The 22830-nt window shown below is 41.9% G+C and overlaps 1 protein-coding gene across 1 annotated transcript in view; it reads right to left on the minus strand.

Annotated features, from left to right (window-relative positions):
- Positions 1 to 22830, minus strand: part of THBS4 (thrombospondin 4) — a 52004-nt gene that overhangs the window by 25926 nt on the left and 3248 nt on the right. Inside the window, exons 2-9 of the mRNA XM_082621261.1 lie at positions 20519 to 20722; positions 9262 to 9509; positions 5788 to 5896; positions 5315 to 5397; positions 4927 to 4978; positions 4504 to 4706; positions 2945 to 3082; positions 1248 to 1316 (exon numbers count right to left, since the gene is read on the minus strand). Coding sequence (XP_082477387.1) covers positions 1248 to 1316; positions 2945 to 3082; positions 4504 to 4706; positions 4927 to 4978; positions 5315 to 5397; positions 5788 to 5896; positions 9262 to 9509; positions 20519 to 20722 — 1106 coding nt within the window. The remainder of the gene's footprint in view (positions 1 to 1247; positions 1317 to 2944; positions 3083 to 4503; positions 4707 to 4926; positions 4979 to 5314; positions 5398 to 5787; positions 5897 to 9261; positions 9510 to 20518; positions 20723 to 22830) is intronic.

A 22830-nucleotide genomic window follows, 5' to 3' on the forward strand; every position in this document is an offset into this window, starting at 1 on the left:
TACTAAAAAAACAAACAACCCAATCCAAAAATGGAAAGAAGACCTAAATAGACATTTCTCCAAAGAAGATATACAGATGGCCAAGAAGCACATGAAAAGCTGCTCACCATCACTAATCTTTAGAGAAATGCAAATCAAAACTACAATGAGGTATCACCTCACACCAGTTAGAATAGGCATCATCAGAAAATCTACAAACAACAAATGCTGGAGAGGGTGTGGAGAAAAGGGAACCCTTCTGCACTGTTGGTGGGAATGTAAATTGATACAGCCACTATGAACAACAGTATGGAGGGTCCTTAAAAAACTAAAAATAGAATTACCATATGACCCAGCAATCCCACTACTGGGCATATACCCAGAGAAAACCATAATTGCAAAACACACATGCACCCCAATGTTCATAGCAGCACTGTTTACAACAGCCAGGTCATGGAAACAACCTAAATGCCCGTCGACAGACGAATGGATAAAGAAGATGTGGCACATACATACAATGGAATATTGCTCAGCCATAAAAAGGAACGAAATTGGGTCATTTGTAGAGACTTGGATGGACCCAGAGAGTATCATACAGAGTGAAGTAAGTCAGAAAGAGGAAAACAAATATCGTATATTAACGCATGTATGTGGAACCTAGAAAAATGGTACAGGTGAACTGGTTTGCAGGGCAGAAATAGAGACACAGATGTAGAGAAGAAACGTATGGACACCAAAGGGGGAAAGCCGCGGGGGGTGGGTGTGGTGGTGTGATGAATTGGGAGATTGGTATTGACATGTATACACTGATGTGTATAAAAGTGATGACTCATAAGAACCTGCTGTATAAAAAAACCCAAAAAAACCCAAAACCCCGAAACCCCAACACTGCAACTTTGAGAGAAGATAAAGAACAAATTTGGCACTTATAAAATTATTATTATTTTTTTTTTTTTGGCCACGCCACACAGCTTGCGGGATCTTAGTTCCCCGACCAGGGATTGAACCCGAGCCCTCATTAGTGACAGCGCAGAGTCCTAACCACTGGACCACAAGGGAATTCCCATATAAAATCATTCTTATATAGAAAATTACTTATAAATTACTCTTATATTAAAAACTGTTTTTCAGCACAAACTTTTATCCTCACTTGCAAATCAAATATATTATGCCCATATGTGCTCCATGTGTTTTGGGGTTATGATTTATGTACACATACTTGTTTTAATAACTGGTCTTCCACAACAAGAGCCATGAAACATACTCACCAAAGTGTTAACACAGATAGAATTGAGAACACACGCTCCACTGCGACACTCATCAATGTCAGTGCAGACCTAGTGCAGAGACGTTTAAAGGGACACTGTTTAAGTAGAAAGACAAATACATTTTGCTTTGTTTTGACATCTTGTGTGAAGCGAGGACATGCAATTTCAGGTAGGCTGGTGATCAGAGTATATCCTTAGTGGCCCTGCTTTTGCTTGAGGGTGTCCCACTTGCCCTGAGTTTTGGAGTCTCTTCACAAAGTGATATTAGCCAGGGTTCTGGGGATTTTACTGCTCTAGGGCTGGTTTTTATGTCAATTTGGGGGCTTCTGTTTCTGCATTCTATGTGTAACACAGGTTCGGAGCTCATGACTATACGTCTTACAAGCTTGGAGCTTTGATTTGTTGTGGGCAACTGTCATTTCTGTCAACCATGTCCCAAAGTTGACATCAAGCTTCCTGTCGATTTTGGGGGGCTAAGAAAGTTTTCTCATCTCCTTGTAATAAGTAGGGTAGCTTTCTAAGGCTTCTGGCTTTCTTCAGGGGTATTAGGTCTTTCTAAAGGTTCAAGACTACATCTGCTATACGCACATAGTGCTTGAACCCCAGTTTCCCACTTGGAGGACCTAAAACCATCTCCCACCTCCCATGAGCTGCTGTGACATCAGTTTCCACCCACAGCTCTGACTTTGAGTTCCCTCTTTGTTTCTCGAACCTGCACATTTCCTTTTATTTCTTTTGATATTGGTCATGCATTAAAATTTGTTGTTTAATTTTAGCAAGTTGGTTCCCTTTGACTTGAGTTCATTATACCATATTCTGGAAATCCACTGGAAGGGCTCCTTCCTAGCTTACATAAAGCACCTTCTGTTCTTTTTGTCTATTTTCCTTAGCTTAGTCTTGGCGATTCTGTCTTTAGAGAAGAGGAAGACAAACTTAGGTCATTACTCCAATGGCTTCTTGTTATTCCTGTGTGTCGAGCTTGGCTCCTTTTTCTAGTCTAAAAAATGATGCCCTCTAGGATCCCTTGATAGGCTGCTAGGAAATAACGAACGTCTGCCCTCCTTTAAAGCTAATAATTTCCGTAAGGTAGTAAAATATATTTATAGACCAACCATTTTTAAGGGCTGAAAACATCAAAAAGAATTTCACGGTCAGTCAGTTAAATAATGGCCAGGATATGGTAGAACATTTGGAAATAAATGGAGACGGTCACAAACTGCTTGAGTGCTTTACAGCAATTTACGGCTTATATAAGAAGAAAGGCAGGTTTCCTCAGGGGATTATTTCTACTCTTGAAATCCTCTCATCTCTAAAACAGCTTCTGATCAGCAACAATGACTCTATGAAAGTGACCTAATTTTTCAAAGCTTTCGCTTCCCTAGTTCTTAAGTTAACTGGGGGGACGAAATGTTCAAAAAACTACCAACAAAGTAAGGCTGAATCATGCCACATGTCCAGGATCACCCCCTTAACTGCTTTCCTAGTGCTACTCGATTATCCCAGTTGACTAGCTTCCTCCTCACTAGCCTTGGTGAAATCAGTTGGAAAACTTCCTAATGTGCCCGCAGTGCATGAGGACATTCTTCTGCACACCCTTGGCCGCTCAGGGAGGTAAAAGGTTATATGGACAGAGGTGGGAACCAACCAAAGGTTTTCTGTTGGTAATTAGAGATTAAAAGGCCACAACTTCAGCCCACCTGCTTGTTTGTCTTGGCAAAATTGATCCCAACACCCTGCACCGTGGTCCCTGTGAAGCCCACCGGGCAGGTGTCACATCTGAAGCCAGGAGCCAAGTTCACACAGCGCACGCCTGGGTAGCAGGGATGATATTTGCACTAGAGAGAAAGAAAAATTCACTCTTTAGCCACATGGAGAAAACACTCTCAAACTTCCATTCATCTATTTGCGCAGACTTGGGGATCCCTTTAACTATCCATTTTTTGGTGCTCGACATGATCAAAGGCAATAAAGGCTTCCACTTTCATAGTTACTCACAGAATCCCTGACCCACACGGTCTGGAGGTTGCCTTGTAGTGGGCTTTTGCTATATTATAGAATCACGCACAGCCGACTGGAAAGAGTCCTTAATGTTAACCAGTCTACCTCCCAGTGCCAATTCCCTGATATTCTAACTTGGAGTTTTAAAACCTCTGTTGAGAGGAGAGCGCTCCTGGACCACTTGTCAGCTGGCTATTAGTTGAGTCCAAAGAAACCAACTACTCAAACAAAAAGACCTTGAGAAGACAAAGCCAGGGCAGTTGTTTCTTGAGTTAAGATGTGATTCATCAGGGTCTGTGCCTGCCTTTGTGCCCTACCAAGTCCATGACTGTTCCTAGGCTCTCACAGTCTAGGAGGTTCATTCTGACTTTGTTTTGTTTTTAACCAGTTCAACTAATGTAAAAAACATGACCACTTCCTGCCCTTTCAAAAGGAGGAAAATTCCAGCTCACAGATAAAAACCAGATGCAGTTCTGTGAAACATGTGCAGATGTTCTTCCAGTGGAGGGATGACTAAAGACCATCTTAATTGCTTACTACCTGGGGAGGTAATCAGCTACCACAAGCCTGCAGGATACATGTGTGTGAAGGCTCCTTCCAGCCTTCCTCTGGCCTGATGGGAGGGAAAAGGCACATTCTGGGGGCAGCCTTGTTACCCACTGTGAACACTGTTTTGGGACTGGACCAGTGACTGGCTAACCATGGTCCTTCAGAGGCTTTGCCAGCTGGCCAAACAGCCCATATTTGCTGTATGTCTTTCTGGCTCCATCTCTGGGCACTTTTGGTTACTCACAGATAATGGGGCCTCTTCAAAAGGTCTTATTGGTTTGAGATTCGTGTCTGCTCCTCTGTTTTAGGAAGACTGAAGCAATCAGTTGCAACCCCTGAAATATACCCTTACCCAGGTCTTTCCCCTCCCACGTTTGCAAATGTGTGGAAAAATCACAATCGTCACAGAGACTGCTTCAGAGAAAGAATCAATGTTAGAGTTGAAGGCTGAAATCTCAGCATTGTAGCAACACAAACCGGAAGAGTGGGAACCACGGAGGGGAGACGTAATGATCACGGCCACAACTGTGTGTCATGCCTCCTCCTTCCCACCATCACAGATCTCTAAGGATTCCTGAGGGAGTAGTTTTTATGTAGCCTGGAGGACAACCCAAGTCATCCCTTAGTCTTCAACATGACTTCTTTTTCCATAAGCTGTCAGGTGTACAAGATACTGAGGGAGCCCCAGCCTATCGAGTTGAACTTTTACCTCATCAACGTCAGAACAGGTGATCCCATTTCCTACGTAGCCCTCAGGGCAGGGCCCACAATGAAAGCCATCTCTGGTGTTGGTACATCGGACGCCACGGAAACACGGGTTGGAATCGCACCGGCGCACTGGGGGTGTCAGGGATGCTGGGAGCACGGGGGGCACCACGGTGGCGGGGTTTGGAGACTGAAAGCTGAGAGGACCTAGAGGAAAACCATCATCCACAGGCTTATAAACCACCAAGAAAACAGAGCTGATACAGAAGCAAGTTTAGTTTCCCAGTGAACTTCTTTTCCCTTCCCTCTGCCTCTGTGCCAAACCTCCAGAAACCAGTGCCAGTGGAGCCTCACCCACCCAGGCCCGTCATCAGTTGGCATTTGCTGGTCCAACTCAGAAGGCACCAGTTACTAGAAAAGCACTTACCGCAAGCCTGGCATTCAGCTATGGTGTTTCGCAAAAATGATGTTTCCTTGACCTTTAGAAATGGGAAGGGAAAAAAAAAAAGTTGGAAAAGGAGTTCCTGATGTATAATCCAGGAGTGAAAGAATCCATGAGTAGCAAACTATTAAGCAGTACTTAGAGGAGTGTTAAAGGAGCTCTTGGTAGTTGCCACTCTGCATGGAGCCCTGGTGTGTTTATCACAGGCTGGCCCCCCATTTTCAGAGCCCCAGGGCAGCGGGCTGCACGGGGCCACTTGGGGTCAGGCTCCAGGTCCCCTCCCTGCCTCTGCAGGCCTGCAGCTCCTTTAACTCCAACAAAGAGCTTCTCTCCTAAGACTGGGCCTTCTCTGACGGTATGTCCTACTGGTCACCTGCTGTCTCAGGAGATCCTTCAACTCTCCCAGGAGCTGGTTTAGTTGTGACATCTGCCCCAAGAACTGCCGATTGAAGTCTCCTGTAGGAAGAGCAGAAGGTAAGAAGCATGCAGTCAGTGACAGCTATTTGTACAGTGACTCAAAAACAAACGATTTCCCAGACATCATCAAGACAAAGAACCTAAGATACAGGAATTTAATTTGGGGTAAAATTCATTGAATTCATCTAAAACGTAATGATAATGATGCCACTGGGCTGGTTACTCCAAATTCCTATGAATTATACTAATAAAAGTGCAATGAAAATATTCCTTGCCCTGGACTTTGGCACGAGAGCCTCATCTCTGTAGGTATATGATCCTGTAGGGCTGCTCTGCCGACAGCCCACCTTTCTGGGATGGGACCCAGTCCAGCCGGGGGCCTGGGGGTTTGTGTTGATGGAGGTGTGCAAACTGCCCAAGAGCCCACACCTGTGCTTGTGGCGGCCAGCGGCTCGCTCTGCTGCAGGAAGCAGTCTTGCAGGCTGGCCACCTGGAACAGCGAGCCTCTCACCGCCAACTTCAGCTCTTCCAAGGAGTCCTGGAAGAAATCGGATTCATACCACACATTGCTGATGTCATTCAAAAGCCAATGAGCTTGCAGACGCACACAATTTTAACAGAGTAGGCCTGAATACTTGGACTCTGACACTTTACATAATTTTGTGGTTTTGCATTTTTTCCTGAAGCCTGCCAGCCCTATCCTTTTGACTGAAGCAAATATGGAAGAAACCAGTAATTTAGGAGAGTGCTGGCGTCCAGCGTGGTCTGAGAGTTCACGAACGTGACTCAGAGAAGAGAAAAGGCAATCTTCCTTCATGGTAAACAAGCTCTTTTGTGGCAGGAGCCTCTTAAGAGTTGTCTGTTTATGGAGTTTAGACTGTAATGAATAAGACATTGACCCCAATTTTAAACACTATTGTTTTTAGGGTGTCTTGGATCCAGGTTTTAGCAAAGTCTCTGGTTTCCTTGGATTATGAGGATGAATAAACCATATATTCTTTTTTTTTTCGTATATTCTTTTTCTTTTTTATTGGGGTACAGCTGCTTTACAATGTTGTGTTAGTTTCTGCTGTACAGCGAAGTGAATCAGCTATACGTATACATATACACCCTCTTTTTTGGATTTCCTTCCCATTTAGGTTACCACAGAGCACTGAGTAGAGTTCCCTGTGCTATACAGCAGGTTCTCATTAGTTACCTATTTTATACATATTAGTGTATATATGTCAATCCCAATCTCCCAATTCATCCCACCCCGCCTTTCCCCTCTTGGTGTCCATATATTTGTTCTCTACATCTGTGTCTATTTCTGCCTTGCAAACAGGTTCATCTGTACCAGTTTTCTAGATTCCACATATATATGTTAATATAAGATATTTGTTTTTCTCTTTCTGACTTACTTCACTCTGTATGACACTCTCTAGGTCCATCCAAGTCTCTACAAATGACCCAATTTCATTCCTTTTTATGGCTGAGTCATATTCCATTGTATATACGTACTACATATTCTTTATCCGTTCCTCTGTTGATGGACATTTAGGTTGCTTCCATGACCTGGCTATTGTAAATAGTGCTGCAATAAATACTGGGGTGCATGTGTCTTTTTGAATTATGGTTTTCTCTGGGTATATGCTCAGTAGTGGGATTGCTGGGTCATAGGGTAGTTCTATTTTTAATTTTTTAAGGAACCTCCATATTGTTCTCCATAGTGGCTGTACCAATTTACATTCCCACCAACAGTACAAGAGGGTTCCCTTTTCTCCACACCCACTCCAGCATTTATTATTTGTAGACCTTTTGATGATGGCCATTCTGACCGGTGTGAGGCGATACCTCATTGTGGTTTTGATTTGCATTTCTCTAATGATTAGTGATATTAAACTGTATATTCTGCGATGTATATTTTCATATATTTTCACATTACTGGTTTAGATCCATCATTCATTGTTAGTCATAGTCAATTTCCTCACCTCTTAATTTTGTAGCTTTTACTGTACCCATTATTTTATATATGTATGATAGAAAATGTTTATGTTAACTGGCAACATAAAGTCATCATTCTTATTTTAGAAATGAGCATACCAAGGATTTTCAGAGCAACTCTGCTTTTTCATTTAGCTAAGTTAAGATGTATGCAACACGTGCTACATAACAGGTATTTTGTTGGAATCAGACCATAAGCTCTATGGAGGCAGAGCCTAGAATGTGCCTACTGACTGATTAATTGACTGACTGACTGACTGAGAAGGTGACTATGAAGACAGAGCACTGTGGTCCTTGTTCGTAGTCTAAGGAGGTAGAACTTTTGGACAAAATTCCAGAAAATTCCATCTATTTCTGATGACCTTGGTTTTTAGAAATGGACTTATCTGGTGGTGGAGACTAATTTCTGAAATGTCAGTGACACAATTTCTGACTGTCATTATGACTATTTGGGCTACTCTGGGGATTCAGAAATAAAGTTTGGCATATCTCTCCATTAATTTTTTTCTCTCTCTATAAATCTACACGAAATATATATACCACTCTTTCTCCCTCTCTCTAAACTTGGATTTTAGCTTTCTTGAAATTTCTGCTTGAAAATGCTTCCTATGTTTCAAGCACAAACTCTAGTATCTGATTCATAGTTTTTACATTATTATCTAAAACTTCTCAGCATTCCTAGTTACAATGGAAATTACTGTTTACACCCTGCTTCTTTACACAAAGGGCTCAGAATAACTTGGTAAAAGCACATATAATTTAGTTAAAGCATATAATAATGAAATAGAAGTGGAAAATAGTGATTGCAATATATAAAACAACAATATGGGCCACAGTGGATGAACGTAGTTACTGATTTGGGGTTCGACTTCCGTATCAGATGAAATTCTGGAACGATGAACAGTTATAGTAATAATTGGAAAAGACAAAGAATACTAGTTATTTATAGGAAACAAAGTATTTCCTAGCACAAACTTCTTTTTTTAAAATAAATTTATTATTTTTTTTAATATTTATTTTTGGCTGCATTGGGTCTTCGTTGCTGCATGTGGGCTTTTCTCTAGTTGTGGCAAGCAGGGGCTACTCTTTGTTGTGGTGCAAGGGCTTTTCATTGTGGTGGCTTCTCTTGTTGTGGAGCACGGGCTCTAGGAGCACGGGCTTCAGTGGTTGTGGCACGTGGGCTCAGTAGTTGTGGCACATGGGATCTTCCCAGGCCAGGGCTCAAACCCATGTCTCCTACATTGGCAGGTGGATTCTTAACCACTGCGCCACCAGGGAAGTCCCCGTAGTGCAAAATTCTAAGAGAAACATACGTGGCAATTTCTAGAGTAGGTGCAATGATACAATGAAAAAAAATACCATCAACAGGGCATAAAACGGAAGACAGAAGTGATGTGATTTGTAAGGCCTCATGGAATTAAGTTGGCAATAAGGGTCTTTTTGTTAGGGATGTTCTAGTGAGACCTGTGAAAAATGTTGTTCCTGGTGCTTGGCAATTTCCAATCATTCTTTTATACTTTCACTAAAAATATAATAACGTTATAGAAAGATTACAAGTAGATCATCCTATTGCCCTAAGATAGTTTAAAAATTTTTGCTATTCTTTTTGCTATTCCTTTCCTACTTTATAATTATATCCCCAAAGTCTCCACTTATCATCTAAGAGAGCAGCTCTCAATTTTGACTTCACGTTAGAATCAGTATTTTAAAAAATACTGATGCCGAGGCACCATCGCTATAGATTCTGATTTAACTTGTCTGGAGGGTGGGCCCTCTAGCAGTTGGTTTTTAAGTTCCACAGGTGTTTCTAACATGCAGCCAAAATTAGACCCACTCTTGACCTCAGCCCACTCTTCTGCATTCAGCAGAAGCTTCAGAAACTCATCTTTCCACTTTGGAGAATGGTTTGTGGGTTCTTACCTGTGCCTTCCTCTGGAAAGTCCTCAGTTCAACCACCTCAGGACTCTGGGCGAGGCCAGAAAAGGCTCTGGGGAGATTGTGAATGGAATCCACTTGTGAGCAGTCCACGTAGAGCTCTACAGAGCCAGCTCCCCGGTGCAGATTGTTCAGTCTCAGGAGGACCCTGTGCCGCCTGCCGTCGGCCAGCTGCAGGTTGTTGAAAACCACCAAATGAATCTTCCCATCATTCTTCAGGTAACGGAGGATGGCTAGAGCCAAGCACAGGTCAGTGAATAATGAGATAAAGGGAAAGGGCGTGATTCTGTGCTGCACAGCCTCCAGGTGACAATGGCAAGGCTGGGTCATTGGAAAGACGCAAGTAAGTCAGCACCATAAATTTTCAACATTTTGTGTGCCAGGCATTTTTCTAGGCACTGGCCACCACTCTGTTGCTGAGAATGTTTTGTGCTCATGAAGAGAGACAATAAGTAGTAAATTTGAAAATAAACAGTATAATTTCAGATAATGATGAGTACAGTGAGCAAGTAGAACCCATCAAAAGTCAAGTAACATCCAAGTAAGCTCCTGAGGGCATGAATTCATTAATTCACAAACATTTACTGCGCACTACTACAGGGCTGGGTGCGGCCCTTCGGTGCTCTAAACACTTAATTTCTCCTCACTGCAACCCTATGAAACTGGAATGACTACAGGTGAGGAAAGGGAAGCTCAGATAAGCGAAGGAACTTGCTCAAGGACACAGTAAGTGACAGGACTAGAATTTGAAACTGAGTGTGGTTTATTCCATGACTAAAAGAATGCTAGGCCTGGATAGGCCTTTGTAAGGACTTCACGGAAGATCCACTACCTTACACAAAAAGACATTCCCAGTATTACAATGAGTGAAAAAAAGGTTATGAGTCAATACAGGTTCATTCCGAAAAAACTATGTAGGTATGTACGTAGATGTATATATACATATACAGAAAATCAGAAGGAAATATTAATACGGTCATTGCTGGGCGCTTGGACGATGTGTTTTTTTTCCTTTTCTTCATTTTCATTGCCTGATTTTTCTACAAGAAACATGCATTACTTATGTAATACAAAAAAGTAAAAGAAAAAAATGAATTCCACCCATAAACCCAGAGTGTGCTACAGTCAGTCTGTATGATTCATAACAAGTAACTGGGACCATCTTTCTTCCGATACCTCTTCTGTGAAGTGTAAATACCAACTTGGTGCTGCCCCATGGAGTAGCCAGCCAGGAGTATCTGTTTATGTTGCAATATTGCCAGAAAAAATAATCCCTACTACGAAATTTTAAAGATGTTTTTGAAGACTTCCTCCAAATACATTAGACTTTCTAGGTTGACTTCCCCACCCTTCTAAACCCTGACTAGATTTGCTCTCCCATTTGACCATGGCTGGAGGGGGCCAGTTGGCATCAGGGTCTGTGGTGTAGACAGATGCCCTGAGGAGTCAGGAGATCTTCTCTCATGCCCATGTGGTTGCCACCACTTGCTTACCGAGAGAGAAGAATTGGTAAGACCTGACAGAACAGACTGGCTAGAAGGCCTTTCTATGGCTGTAGTACATTACTACGTTTCCTGAAGCAAAGTATTGGTAAGACTTAAGTAAATGTGGTATGAGGAGAAGGAAAACAGACGTGAGTAGAAATTCTTGAGGTATTTTAAACATGGGATACAACAGAGTTTTTTTACCCTTTTATTTAATATTGTTGAGAATTTATAATAGTAACAGCATGGCTGGAAATTGGAGGCATAAGGTACACAAAAGAGGGGGAAAATGAACCCAAATATATGCACTAATTCAATATTTTAAGACGTCTATTTCTTTACTTTTTTGAATAGTTTTGCAAATCCCTGGCGTTTTTAGGCCAGTGAAAACACCACTTGGACTACCAGACTTCAACCAGGTCATAGACACATATACTCAGGATCTCCTCATTTTCATTATGGCCACAACCTCTGTTCCTCATAGTAACAGTTTAAGAGGATACACAGAGCAGCTTAAAACAAATACCCTTGGTCTTTCTCCCCTGGGATTTCTGTGGAATTCAAAGGAAACATATTTTCATGGGCCTCTTGCCTGCTTTTAGCAGGCCTTCCAGGCCATGTGGGCCATGATTTATTTTCATAACTGTATCACTAAGTTTAATTTTATAAATAGTACCTAGTGGAGTACGTTACATATGACAGTTGCACATTAATGTTGTGAATATAAACTTTAAATGAATAATTAAATGATTGCATCAAAAGCTTTTCACATATAAATTTAAAAGTTTAGAGAGTAGCAATTTAACATCTATTGCAGGCAGCCAAAACTGCCATCGTGTTCATGCTGTCATTTAAGAGCACGCTATACTTCTGCCTTGCTTTGTGTTGCAGTGCAGCACTGAAATGACAGATTCCTCATGCTCCTAGATCTTGTGACAAGAGCAAGAGGAAAAAAAGGAAAAGAAGAATTACGGAAACTTCCATCTTCACAAGGTCTGTTAGCAGAAAATTATCAAGTGCTTTGACATTCACCATTCTTCATACTTGATCCAATAATTTTCATTTTGCTTATGGCTTCCATTTTTTCATTTTTCTTTTTTATTGCAAACTCCTTACTTCAGTGCTTCTATATTTATTTTATCTTCAGAGCAGTAAGACTACCCCAGAGAGTTGACAGGAACCTGCTCAGAAAACTCAGCATTCTCCCATCAGTCACAATGAGTCTAGAAACAGCCTCAACAACCCAGGAGTCTGCAGCCTGGGAGATTCCCTGACCTTCTCCAGAAGCAGCACCACTGGAGGGGAGAGAGCAGACATGGTTCCCTTCCTCTCTCTGGTCCCCCTTTCCCAGTGCTCACCTTGCCCAGTCTTAGCCCAACATACACACAGAGCAGAGGGGAGCAAAACAGAGGGGAAAATACAAGCAAGCCAGTAAGACATCACTTCTGCCTCCAGAAGGAGTGAAATATCAGGCCTGGAAGCTGGAAGGAGAAGTCTTCTCCTGGCTCCAGCCCACTTCTGCCCCTTAGCACCCCAGGGAGCAACGCACTCAGGAAAACCGTCACTGGGTACAGCTCTGCTTCTTCAGCTGAGGCACATTCCATTCTCTTGCTTGCTTCTCACTGAAACAAGTTTGCTTGGTGATTTCAGCCTTGTTCTCTCTCAGGGCGAGTACCAAGAACTCCTCTGATTAGAACTGAAGGCTGCGGGTCTTCAAACGGTGTTTCTGCCTCTACCTTGTTCTATGTCTGTGTTTCTCTGCCAGATTCCTTACTTACCTTCCTGCTGAGGGTCTCTTTCTATGCAGTTTTTCTGGACCGAAAGCTTGAGATTCTTACAGGACTGTTTTGACCAAATGATTGCCTTTTCAATACAACACACGAGTGAGCCAATGGAATCATTCACTAGCTCCCTAGTGGTCCCTAATTAACGTGTAACTTATCCCAGGACTGGCCCAACCTTCCTGCCACCTTCCATTCTGCTGATCACCAGCCAAGCTGAACGACCAGTTCTAACAACCCATGTTCACCCCTCTCTAGCTTTCTCCAGCCTCCCTCATCCTTTTCTTCCTGTGCGAATGTTCTCTTCTCCATTCCTCTCCTTCCTGCTCCATCATTGCCACAAATCTGAAGCCAAGATCCAGCTCAAATGCGCCAGACTCACTCTAGTCTTCCACCTTCCCCACGGCTGGAAGTTACTGCCTCATTCATCTTCCCTAACACTTTCTCGGTGCTTTGCTAGGTATACTTTTTCAGGACTCAGGTTCCAGTCATGGCTCGGACACTTAATCCCTATGTGACCCTGGGCCTGAAGTGTCCACTTCTTAAACTATTAAAAGGAGTCAATAAAAGCTGTCCTTCCTATTTCATTTTGTTTTCAGTGGTGGTCAAATAAGAAAATGCAAAAATATAAGCTGCTGTACAAACGTAGGTACTAGTATATTTGTTTATTTTCTCATCTTCTCTACTAAAGCATAAACTCTTGGGACAAGCAGTCTATTTCTTACTAATTTTCCCATACACCACAGCATCTGAGAACACCAAATACAACTATCTGTTGAATGAAAAAATAGATAAAATAGAGTATTCATGTATCTACTCTGATTTTTTTAATCCATAATCTTTTTAAAAATGTGGGGAGCAGTTTCCATTAGTTTACTTACATAAATCCTTTCCTTCTAAACTTAGCATCTTTGTGTACTTGAGAGTTTGGAGCCCCGTTTTATGGCTGCATTTCCATGTCTGGGTACCAGCCTGACAGAGGAGCCACGCAGCCCGGCCTGATTAAAACCATCTCAGTGACCGGCGGGGGATGAAGATGAAGAAGCAAACCCAGGCAATGAAGATTTGAAATATTGCTATCTTGGGAAAACTTTCAAAAGGTGCTTTTTGAAAAGTGGATGGACTTGGTGGTCAAAAATATTATGATGTGTTGAATGTCAAAGCTACGAAGCAGGCTGCCAGCTTTAAAGAACTGGAAATGATAATATTTTGTCTGCTTGGGCAAAGAAATTCAGAGTGACCTGGCCTGCAGGCAGCAAACTCAGCAAGGTAGTCCGGGGCTTTCTGCTTTACTTGGCAAGTGGCTTTGCTCTTTGGCACTTTTAAAAATAGGATGAAAGCACTTGCTGTCAACCTTTCCTCTTCTTCTCTAAATAACTGTACATTAAAAAAAGACTTCTTGCCATTAATGTCTCTTGTGACGGATATTCTTGTTGGCCTTGACTCATTTATCTTTATGCCTTATATGCTAAGGTCTTTGTAACTTTAGTGCTTTGGAACTACATAAAAGGTAAATCATCAAACTGCTTTTCCTAAAAGTACTCTGGGTGACTCCCAGATGTGATAAATGCAGTATGTGTGTTTTGAAATTTTTTTGTAGCAGTTTAAACCAATGTAAAGCTTACAGAATACACATACACACACACACACACACACGGAGCAAAGAAAGCATCCAGTGAAAGGAAGCACAGCAGTTATACTGAACATCTGCAAAAGGCTTTATATTTTGCTAAGTTATGAGACATCACTATAAACAACTATCTGGTAGGTAACAGAGCTGTAAATGTGCAAAGAATCCCAAGGTCACCTTATAGGAGAGAGGTACAAAGCAACTTCTTAAATGCCCATGGAATGCTCTCTAGCCTTAGTAGAGCCACAGAATATTAGCATTATAAGTCATCCAGCTTAACATCTCACTTCACAAATCCCTTCAGTAAAAATGCAGCCTCTACCAGCACATTTCCAGTAACAAAGAACTTCACTTTGCAGAAAAACCCATTTCACTTTTGGATTGCTCCCCAGGATTTTCCTAATTCAGAGCCAATATCTGTTTCCTCCGACTTCCACCAGTGTGTCCTAATTTTACTCTTCAGAACTAGAGACAGAGAGAATCTTATCCTCAATCGAAATGATATTCTTCAAATATTTTAAGGCAACTTTCATCTCTCTCATGTCTTCTGTCTGGCTCCTTGATTTCTCCAGTTCCTTTAACTTTTTGACTTGTGATGTGGTAAAAAACGGGATCCAGAAGGATGCTGGCTTGGTGACTCTCCTCAAGGTAATTTCTGACTTGACAGTGTCCCTGTGAAATGTGCTCACAACTAGACACAGTATTCTAGACAATACTCTAGGCTGGACAATTAAGTGTGCAGTGGGACTAACAGTGCCCTTCATCTGGCCACATGTGTGTATTAATGAAGCCTAAAATTCAAAAAGCTTTTAAAAAAGTTGCATCACTGTATCTGTTCATTCATTCATTCAGCAAACATTTCTGAGCAACTGCTAAGTGCCAGGCACTGTGTTCAACATTGCTTGGTTCTTAACGTTGTTGACTAGAATGCTTAGGATGGGTCTTCCACATCCTGGGTGTCTACATTCCTGTCATTCCTAGAGGATGGATTTACATTTATTACTGTTAAATTTAATCTGATGGTGGCCTATTGTGTGTCAGCCAGGTAGGACCTTGTAAATCTTGATAATGGCATCTGACATGTTCAACTGTTTTTTCCAGCTTTGTGCCAACTGCAAACATGTTAAAATACTATATTTCCACCTAAGTCACTGATATGTTGAAAAGTTCAATGCCCAAGACAGAGCCTTGTCAAAAAACACTAGATACTTTGCTATAAGGCAGTTTACCAACTCCTAACAGTACTACTTATCTAGCTTATTCTTTTTTTATATTATTCAGAAAGGTATGATGAGTGACTTCATAAAATTCATTAAAAAGTTTGGCAGGATTTATTTTTAGTAAACCTATTTGCCTTCAAATAATCCCAGCTTTCTTTTCCAGGAAATCCCAAAATGCATGAATAATATAGTACAACCCTCTGAAGGTTTGTCCTAAAGTTCATGAAAATTCTTTCCGCTTTCCGTATATCATCATTTTAAAACTGAGTTCATTCAAGGGTACCTCATTAGAGTACTGTGACAGTTAAAAGGGAAAATGAGCGTTGAGCCTTTAGCATGGCCCTGGTTCATTGTAATGGCTCCATAGATAAATATTATTATAAGTGTTTGAGGCACCTCATTTTTTCCCCTTCATTATTTGGTTTAGAATTCTAACTTTTTTTTTTTTTGGCCGCTCCACACAGCTTGCGAGATCTTAGTTCCCCCATCACGGACTGAACCCGGGCCCGTGGCAGTGAAAGCTCAGAGTCCTAACCACTGGCCAGCCAGGGAATTCCAGAATTCTAACTTTTAAACTCTTCCATCTCTTTCAAGCTGTATCTCTCATTAGCCTGCAGCTTTCAGAACAACTACTCTGAACCATTTGACTTCTCCTATCATAGGCTGAGGAGCCTCACTCTCTCCAGTCATTACTGCTAATTCTTGGAGTTCCCTTCATTTCCACAGCATCAAGTTGTTTTTCTGTGGCTCTCAAATTAAGACTGAAGAAGCAGTCCTCTCATGCTTTTTCTGAAAGGTGAAGCTTTCATTAAGGTAAGCCAAGAGTTCACCAACTCATCATTTTTGGAAGACAGTTGCCTAAATAATAGAAAGGTGTCTCTGTCTCTCACTATCTATCTAATCTAGCTAATATAGTAACCTGAAGTTTTTATTGAGCTTCAGAGTCTAAGTTATTATACTTTATATAAGTCAGTTCTTGCAATCAACCTGGGAGGTAGCCATTATCATCCCCACTTTAGAGATAGTAAATCGATGCTCAGGGAAATTCAGAGATGTATTCATGGTGACACAGTTCCTGAGACTTTTAATTGTGACTCAAACTCAGGATACTAACTGGAAAGTTGTCTCTATGCCAGATTCAAGAAAATCACCAACCATATCTTCTACCCAGCTAGGTGGTTTCTATAGAATGCTTATTTCTATACCACTGCATTACTAATAATCTGATAGAGCATTTCTATCAGAAATACTACCAGTATTACTTTTACATCCTCAACCAAATGGTCTTCAACATTCATTCATTCAAAAAGTGATTCCAAGCCAGGCCTACTGTGTGACATTGTATACGTCTAGAAGTTCCACAACGTCTTTTTTTTTTAAACAAAGCTACTCTTCTCAGCCTCCATTTATTCTATCCAATCTCTTCATGAGCCACTTCTATGTACAGGGCACTGTGCTATATGCTGCAGTATACACAAAGGTAAGTTAAGGGATGCTCAGTCCCTGCCTTAGGGGAGCTTATAACCTACTGGAGAAAAGACCTCTTAAGTAATTCAAATACAAGGCAAGAGAACAGTAGCACCTTCTGTGGAGGTACAAAGTCATATAAAGAAAGGCGTCAGGAGGAGCTGGAGATGTGTCTTACGTGTGTAGGGTTTCAGTCACTTGAGATGGTGCAGGGCATGCACCAGGGGGAGCAGAGGGCAAGAGCAAAAGGACAGAGAAGGAGCGACAGCGTGGGTGCGTCCAGGGAACAGTAGTTAGTCCATCCAGCTGAAGCACAGGCTGCACGGACAGTTGGAGGGACAGACAAACTGGAAAGGCTGGTTGGGAGTCAGGCAATAGAAAGCCCTAAATGCCCAGCCTGGGCAATTGCACCTTATTCAGTTTGGGATCGGAAGCCACTACAGGTCTCTGCAGTCAGGCATAACTAGATCCAAGTTATGCTTTGCGAACGGTAATGAGGCGACCATGGTAGGATGACTTGCAAAGTGAGAGGGTAGAAACAGAAAGCTCAGTGGCAAACTCATTCTTTGCAGTCTTCATGGAATACGCTTTAGTTTCTCGTAGGAGCTCGTCAAAGACCCAGACAACTAAATCTTCTCTTCAATTCCATCTGTGCAGTCACCCTCTCCCAAACCATAACCTTTAATAGAGGGAAAGATGTGTCCTATTTCCTACTCTGGTGCTTTAAGTCATGAGAGATACATCTTGATTTCTTGTTTCGCTGTTTTCCATGCAAAGCAACAGAAGACAAGATTAGCTGAGCCTTGTCAGTTGAATAATGGACTGGGGTTCACCTTCCAGGAAGATGCTTTACCCCCACCCTCCACAAATCATGGCATGTGTGCATGGCCCCCTGAACGGTCAGGTCACTGAAGATGGTCTCTTGCTCTTTGTAATGCCCCTGCTTGACCAGTCCCTGCTTCACCTATACTTACTCACATGAACGTGCTTGCCCCCTGCCCCAGCTAGTGATTGTTCTAATCCTTAGACCAGAACGGTTCCACCTGCTAATTTATTAAAGGGAAACTTCTGCCCTCATGATGGTGGTTAACCTGAGGGGCTGTGAGGGATGTGCCCCAGCTGCCAGTTTCCCTGGTAACTGATGAGCCAACCTGACGTCAAATTCCCCCATACATGGTAGCCTCCTTCTCCCTCGAGGAGCAAAGATCGCTGCCATGTCCTGCCTGCTGTCTGGTCTATACAGTGGGATGTCGCTCCAGGACCTTTTGCTGCAGACATGTAAGATCCCCTGTCCAATAAACTGTTGATGTCTCCATCACTGTTCTGGGCTCTTCTTTTGGTCTCGAGGCTGGGCAACAAGACTTGCAGGCCTGCAGGGTGCAGCCCAACACCACCACTGAACACCTCAATGGGGAGTCACAACACATGCTGCATCTTTTTCTGGACCTGATGGACCCAGTGACTTCTCTTTCTTGTTCCAGTCACAATGGGCTGCTGCTCCTTCCTAGAATTTTCAGATTCACCAGGCATGGCAAATCTCTGTCCTTTTTCCTATTGCTCCAGGGAAACTTCTCTGTGTCAAATTCTTCAATTCTAATACTGTTATAAATTCCTCTTTGTTTTCTAAGAATTGTCATCTCTGGATTCTTTTAGGACTCCTTTTAAAAAATATTTTTTCTAAGAGCTTTTTAGCTCTTCTAGTAGGTTGGCAGATGGAAAGGTGTTCAATCCTTTCCTCTTTTTTTCTCCTTTAACATGGAGATCAGCTGGTATTAACAGCTGACTCACATGACTGGTGATTCTTCCAAGGAAACGCACTTAACAACCCCCTTCCCTATCCATCTACCTGCCCATGTATCTAGCATTACCCTGGCCTCTATAGAGTGAACAGAAAGAATCAGCTCGGGGGAAGTTGCTTGTTTTTCCACAATGGCCAATTTAGAAATAGAGGGTGAGATTCAGAGAGAGTGAAAAGCTAGAAGCAGAGTTTTTGGCTTTAGAGAGCGCCTTTTAGCCACTAAGCTGAGTGAGCTAAAAGAAAAACCTTCCAGTGCATCTAAAATAATTTAGTGAGAAGCTACTGCCCTTTAGATGAAGAAGGGTGGCTTTTAGAGATGATAAACTGAGTAGCTGGGTTCTTAGGCAATGAGCTGTTCCTTCAAGAGATGTGAGGCAAAATGGGGTTGTCAGAATCAAGGCAGAAAGATGGGTGAAATTACCTCCTATCAGGGCTGAAGGTGGGGAAAAGGGAGCAGGAATGGTTGAAACATCTGCTAAATCATGAACCATGTCCCCAACTCCCTTCATTGTCTGAAACTGCACCTCAGCCCCTGAGAGGCCATGAGGAACAGACAGAGAAAGCAGACGTGTGAGTGAGGTGGAAGGAGGAAGAGAGGATATTGGAACTTGACATAAAAGGAGGGGTTAAAAGCCCATTCCTTCTTGCTTTTAACTCTATAGTCCTGTGAATGCTAAGAATTAGGAATTTCTTTCAGCTCCCAACACCTGCAGCTTTAAGTGTTCAATCACAATTAGAATCTCAGAGAGTTTGAAGCATTAGAAATATCTACTTTGTAGAGCAAACTGAAATAAAAAATCTCGCCGGAAGGACAAGTCCTCCTTTTTTAAAAGCACGAGGCAGCATGGACACATATCTGTCACATTCCTCAATAAGCAGGAACAGGTGGTGTCCCCAGGGCACGGGTGGAAGAGAAGGAGATGAAAAAATAGTGCCCTTTTTCCTTGGAAGGCATTTCTTAGTACATGTAGGAACTCAATTTGACAGTGAAACATTTGACAGCAGAGGGAACAAACAAGTGACAGACCTGTGTAAACTGGCACAAAACAGGTAGAAAAGAGAGTTGTTCATTTTGTTCTACCGCTGAGATATATTCTCTCCATCAAGTCCGGGAGGTGCTTGCAGAGCTAGGAGTTAGGTCTGCTAAGCCACATGCTTCTAAGGGAGACAAGAATGGTGTGAGTGGCTATTACAGGCTGAATGTGTGTGTTCCCCTCAAATTCATATGTTGAAGCCCGAACCCTCAATATGGTGGTATTAGGAAGTGGGCCTTTGGGAGGTAATTAGGTTTAGATTAGGTCATGAGGGTGGGACCCCCATGACAGCATTAGTGTCCTTACAAGAAAAGGAAGACAGAGCTCACTCTCTCTCTCTCTGCACCAGCACACACTGAGGAAAGGCCATATGAGGACACAGTGAGAAGGTGGCTGTCTACAAGCCAGGACCCAGGCTCTCATCAGGAACCAAATCTGCTGGCACCTTGACCTTGGACTTACCAGCCTCCAGTACTGTGGGAAAGAAACATCTGTTGCTTAAGCCACCCAGTCTATGGTATTTGTTATAGCAGCTCAAGCTGACTAACAGAGTGGCCAAACTGTCCTGGGTCCTGTCCCGTTCAGAGCTGGATCCAGAATAACATGACGATTGGAAGATGTCAAAGGGCATTTTTGCCGCAAGCTATTCTTCCTTCTTTCTCCCGATATCAACTCACCCTCCCTATACAGGTAAATGCACAATCAGAGGAATTTGGTATTGAAAACTGAAATCAATGGTGGATGGAACCATCTGAAGTAAAGGAGACCCCAAATCCTGGAATAGGCAGAGAGGATTTTTAAGAAAATAATTTCTATAAATCTCCTTACCTTTGTTCAAGCGTCCCATCACAGTAAACTCAAAATACTTGCTGTTGTCAGCTGAAGAGTAAAGTCCGAAGATGGTGGCTGAACTTTTCGTCTGCAGCTTGAAGGTGGAGATCACATAGAGCTCGTTCAGGGTGGTGTCTGTCAGGACTGGCTGCAGGACACCTGGGTTCAGCCTCTGGCTGGCGGACGGGAGAAGGTCAAAGACTGCGGAGCATGGGGAGAAAGGAACAATCAGTGAAAGGTTTAACTTTGGGGCAAACACGTTTTTTGAGGGGAGACAATTTGACAGTAAGCTATGAAGTAAACTGATATTGTAATCAGTTTTCCACATTGTCAAACTCGCCAGTTCTTCCTCATCACTCTTACAGTGGCTGGACATTTGAACCAGAAGAAATAGAGCACAATATTCATCACAAGATTATAGCCCCCAAGAGAAGACAAAATTTGCAAACCCAAAATTGCATTTTGGCTGAAGAAGTGGCTCTGAAAATGCCCACTAGGGAGAGGCTAGTATAAAGGCTAAAAGCCTTTATAGTAAAGGCTTAACGTATAAGGTGGGCGGGGGGGGGGGGCGCAGGTAATAGCATCCAAGTCATTGTTTTTCTTATGGCCCCTAGTAGTGAATTTCCGCCTCGGGGTCCCTCATGTGCCTCTTGGACCAGAGCCAATTGTCTTTTCCTGGTCAGTAATGAGTGACACGGAATATGCAGCAGAAAGCAGGGGTATGGTAGGAGATAGACTGTCAACAAAACAGTTTGCTACCTTTGTGAGACCTAAGTATTCCCTTTGTGCATTTACAGTGCCCCAGTGTCTCTCTGTTAAGAAATCCCGATGTGGAAACAAAACAAAACCATACAACGTGGTTTCTATTTCTTGATTGTAACCTCACTGATAGAGTTGGTCTACAAAAACTAGAACCTGCATTTATATTTGTGTAAGTTGCTTTTGATCGAGTCAGCAGCACCTTCTCTCAAACTTTATGAAAGCTACGAGAGAGTATGTCCAGTTAATTTAAAAGGCAAAGGCCAAATTTGGGTAATACTCACATTAAGTTACTTAGTATTTTTCTCGGTTTATGCAAATATCGTTTGGACAATTCCATAGCCTGCAGGAACTTCAGGCTCCAGAGCTGTCTCCTGGATACAATAATCTGGTTACTAAAAAGGGTCATAGTATCCATAATTTATAAAGAGCTCTTACAAATCAATAAAATAAGCATCCTAATAGAAAAATGGGTAAATAACATGAAACGGCAATTTACAGAAAAAGAGTTACAATGGAAAATAAGTATATATATAAGTGTTCATATGCTTAACTAATGATGAAGGAATTGCTAACTTAAACAACGAGGTATTATTTTCACCATCAAATTGGAAAAACAATAAATACAATAATACCCAACTGTTGGTGAGGATTCAGGAAAATGGGTACTCATATACTGGTGGGTAAGATTTAAACTGGTATAAACACTCTGAAGCCAGTTTAAATAGCAATATCAAAGGGCCTAAGACACATATGCTCTTTGATTTAGCGTTGCTACAAAAGGAATTTATCTTAAGAAAATAATGGATGACATGGTAATTTATTTAGAAGAGTCACCACCAGTGTTAATTCTAGAATTTCTATTTAGGAAGGAGTTATGTGAAAATCTAATTGGAAGAGGTGGGAAACCTGAATCTTTGCTGGCACAGCACTTTGTCTCTTCTTAACAGAGACAGAAAGGCTTGACAGAGATTACAGGGATTTCAGCCCTCCGAAGCCATCCTGTGGCACTGCAAATGTTCAACAAATTATTTACAGTATAAAAACACTGGAAACAACTAAGTGTCCTACATTAGAGCCCTGGATAAATAAATTTTGGTCCACCCAAAAAGAGAAATACTATATATTAAATTACTATATATTAAAAAGGATAATGCAGCTGAATACTTAGATATGGGAAAAAGCTCATGATATATTAAGTGGAGACAGATGATAAAATTACATGTATAACATGACCCCATTTGAGATATGTATTTGCCCAGAAAAAGATTTGAAAAACAATTTGACAAAATGCTAACAAGAATAGTAGCTATCTCTGGGTTGAATAATTATACATTTTTAATTTCATTTGCTTTTACTTATCCAATTTTTTTTTTACAATGAACAGGTGTTGCTTTCGTAAGAAAAAATAAAATTATAAAAAACAGGCAAAAGCCTAGTTATTAATGAATGTCTACTCCTTTTAAAAGATGATATGTCTTCAGATTGGATCTGTATTGTTTCTTTCATGTATATCAAGAACCTTATACAATAATGATTTTACTACTAGC

This window comes from Mesoplodon mirus, assembly GCF_964341445.2.
Source record: "Mesoplodon mirus genome assembly, chromosome: 5".
Taxonomy (NCBI): Eukaryota; Metazoa; Chordata; class Mammalia; order Artiodactyla; family Ziphiidae; genus Mesoplodon; species Mesoplodon mirus.